The sequence below is a fragment of the Chrysochloris asiatica genome, unplaced genomic scaffold (genome assembly GCF_000296735.1).
Source record: "Chrysochloris asiatica unplaced genomic scaffold, ChrAsi1.0 scaffold00067, whole genome shotgun sequence".
NCBI lineage: Eukaryota > Metazoa > Chordata > Mammalia > Afrosoricida > Chrysochloridae > Chrysochloris > Chrysochloris asiatica.
In genome coordinates, this window is record NW_006408585.1 from 521,538 (window position 1) to 524,763 (window position 3,226).

Genomic DNA, 3,226 nt, shown 5'->3' on the forward strand with positions numbered 1-3,226 from the left:
CACTTGATCCCATGGACAAGGACATAGCCACAGAGGTCTAGAGCTGAGAGTGAAACATCCAGCTGATAGGAAGTGAGGCGAGAGCACAAGAATACCCAAACTTGCACAGAGTACACATTTAACCTAGCCTTGAAGTCTTGATATTCAGAACTCAACTAGAGGAAGATTATAAAAAAAATAATAATAAAAAAATCTTCTGCATAAAGATATTTAAAAGCAATATTGGTCTATCAAAAAACTGGGAACTGCTAAAATACATAAAACAGAGGAATAAACGTAATTAATAGTAATGTAGCCAGCTACTGCTGTACGAGTTGACATTTGTGATATAATATGGGATCTAATCCAGGTTGCCTAGTACCAAAGTCTGTACCCTAACTGCTATACGTGTTGTTGTTAAGTGCCACAGAGTCAGTTCCAACTCATAGTGAGCCTGTAAAGAGTTTCTGAGAAGCAGCTGGGGGGTTTGAACCCCTGATTTTGTGGTTACCAATACAGCGCTTACTCTACAGCACCACACCAGAACCATTATGCATAATGCCTCTAAATAGGCAAGTCGATTGCCACACATTGGCTTCATAGAAAGTAAAGCCACTGCTAAACATTATAACTATGAAAATTAAAATAACTGAAAAATGCTTATGTTACAATGTTAAAAAACTGCATATATAATTGTATCTTTGTACAGAGACTATAATTAATAAACTCTGAAATGGATATATTATGCTAAACCTAGGTACGTGGATGAATTTAGAAAAGGAGCGTAGTTGACAGACAGTGTCTGGGGGTGCTGTTTCAACGTAGCTGAAGCACAGACTTTGGAATTAGACCTGGGTTCTAATCTCAGCTCTATTACTCTATTACTTTCGAAGCATGGACTTTCTAGTGAGATACTGAACCTCTACGAGCCTCAATTTCTTCATCTGTAAAATGGGGACAGAGTCCTGGTGTTGTGCTGTGGGTTAATGTGCTAGACCACAAAGTCAATTTGAACTGTAAGACTGGCAGTTCAAGCTCGCCAACTGCTCCTTGGGAAGCCTATACAGGATCACCATGAGTCAGAACCAACTCAAAAACACTTCACAACAACAACAAAATGAAGATAAGACTCCTTCTTCTGGAGACAGAGCTTTTAATTATCTGAAATCATTTAATGTATCCTGGTCATCCTTTGACATTCCCTTTCCTAAATTCTAGAACTCTCTCCTAGGAGTAAAGTATCACATACTGAACACTGGGTTAAGATAATACACATTATCTCTTTAATATGCACAATAACTTCAAAAGCAGGTACTATTATGATCCCTATTATTCCTCACTAGTTTGACTGAAATTAATATTTTTTTCCCTGAACTAATTTTTTTGCAGATTATCTTCAATATGCTTCATTTTATTATAGTAAGTAAAGCAAGTGATTTTCAGAAACCTGGTCACATACAGCTATTGAGTTTTTTTGGGGGGGGTTGTGTTTTTTTAAGAGTCACAGTGCTACAGAATCAGTAATTTTAAGGTTTAGGGTGGTTTGGTTTTTGTCATTCTGTAATTGATTTTTTCCTAAGAAATAATCTATCTTATACTACTGTATTTTAGTAAATTCCAGTCCATTTTTAAATTCCTCCTCTGTTATCCAATCCTATAAAATAATAAATACAACAAATGTCTTTGCTGGAACAGCAGTAATCCGAGAATTAGCAGAGAAAACACCCTCAAAATATATACTAAAGTGCCACCAAAGTCAAGTAAGTTTCTATTTGGGAATAGTGACAATTCTCAAACCCTAAGCCCACAGTTAGCTTTAGCTCTTTTGCTTGCTACCATAGAAACATTTCATCATCTCTGGCTGCAGAGCTGTAAAATGTGGTCCTCAAATAACGCTGCGGGTGCGTATTTTGGTGGCGTTACCAAAGCAGCAGTGCTGACGCTTGTTTTGTTTTGGTTTTGGCTCTTTACAAAATTGCTGTCGAGATATATTTTATCCATGAGATGTTTTCAAACAGCTTGGTTGTATACAAGGGTTTTTCATTTTGCAAACAAACTGCAGCAACAAATTAAGGACTCTCTCCAGCATTCCTTACTACTAAATCATTGGGTTGGTTCCACACGGGGAAGGCAGCTTGGGCATTTGGAAAGTTCCATGGCTTGTGAAAGGTCAGAAGCCTCAGAGACATTGTTCTGCTCTGGACTCTGAGTCCCAGATTCCTGTTCTGGGTGCAAAGATCTGAGCCACTTCTGCCTAATGAAGTTAAATTCTTCAGAAGCCTCCTAAGAAACTTCATTTTTTCTGTGATTTAGAATGTTGTTTTGGTTATCCATGACTTATTTTTAATTCTTGGTTACTGACGTTTTGTTTTAATTTGATACTTATGAGCCTGTTAGTGAGAAATGTATAAACATATAAGTGAAATAAGCTAGACACAAAAGATGAACGTTGTATGGTACCACTTAGATGAAATGTCTAGCAAAGGCAAATTTAGGGAGGCAGAAAGTGGATTACAGGTTATTAGAGACTAAGGGTATGAGGGAATGGGGAATTATGACTTAATGGGTACAGGGTTTCTATCAGAAATGATGAAAAAGTTTTGGAAGTAGATTGAAGGTTGAACAACATTGTGAATCTAATTAATGCTACTCAACTGTATACATACATTGAATAAAATGATAAATTTTACACTACATATTCATAATATATTTATCGGAGTCCTGCTGTGGCACTGTGGGTTAATGGGCCAGACTGTAAAGTCGTTTGAACTACAAGGTCAGTGGTTCAAGCTCCCCAGCTACTCCTTGGAAACCCTATACAGGGTTGCTATGGGTCACAACTGACTCGATGGCACTTAACAACAACAATATGCACATAATACAACCTTTCACTGCTGAAAACAAAGAGGATGTGAAGTACTTGCTGATGAAGATCAAAGACTACAGTCTTCAGTATAGATTACAAATCAATGTAAAAACAAACCCTTACAACTGGACCAATAAACAATATCATGATTAACGGACAAAAGGTTGAAGTTTAAAATGTTTTCATCATCTCTTTAGCCTACACAAAAAAGTTAGTTTGAAAATCTACAAAACACACTTCAAAATTCTACTTACACCATGTAGCTTTTGGGTTTCTTTTCCAGCGAGATTTTCTCCAAAAAATGACATAAATAGTATAATAATGCCATGAGGAAATTGTCAAGATTCTTATTCCTAATGAGAAATTAAAAAAAAAAAAAAA

At 36.5% G+C, this 3,226-nt stretch overlaps 1 protein-coding gene across 1 annotated transcript in view; it reads right to left on the bottom strand.

Annotated features, from left to right (window-relative positions):
- Nucleotides 1-3,226, bottom strand: part of PPP1R36 (protein phosphatase 1, regulatory subunit 36) — a 58,908-nt gene that overhangs the window by 42,542 nt on the left and 13,140 nt on the right. The window contains exon 6 of the mRNA XM_006864631.1: nucleotides 3,100-3,198. Within this exon, the coding sequence (XP_006864693.1) occupies nucleotides 3,100-3,198 (99 nt within the window). The remainder of the gene's footprint in view (nucleotides 1-3,099; nucleotides 3,199-3,226) is intronic.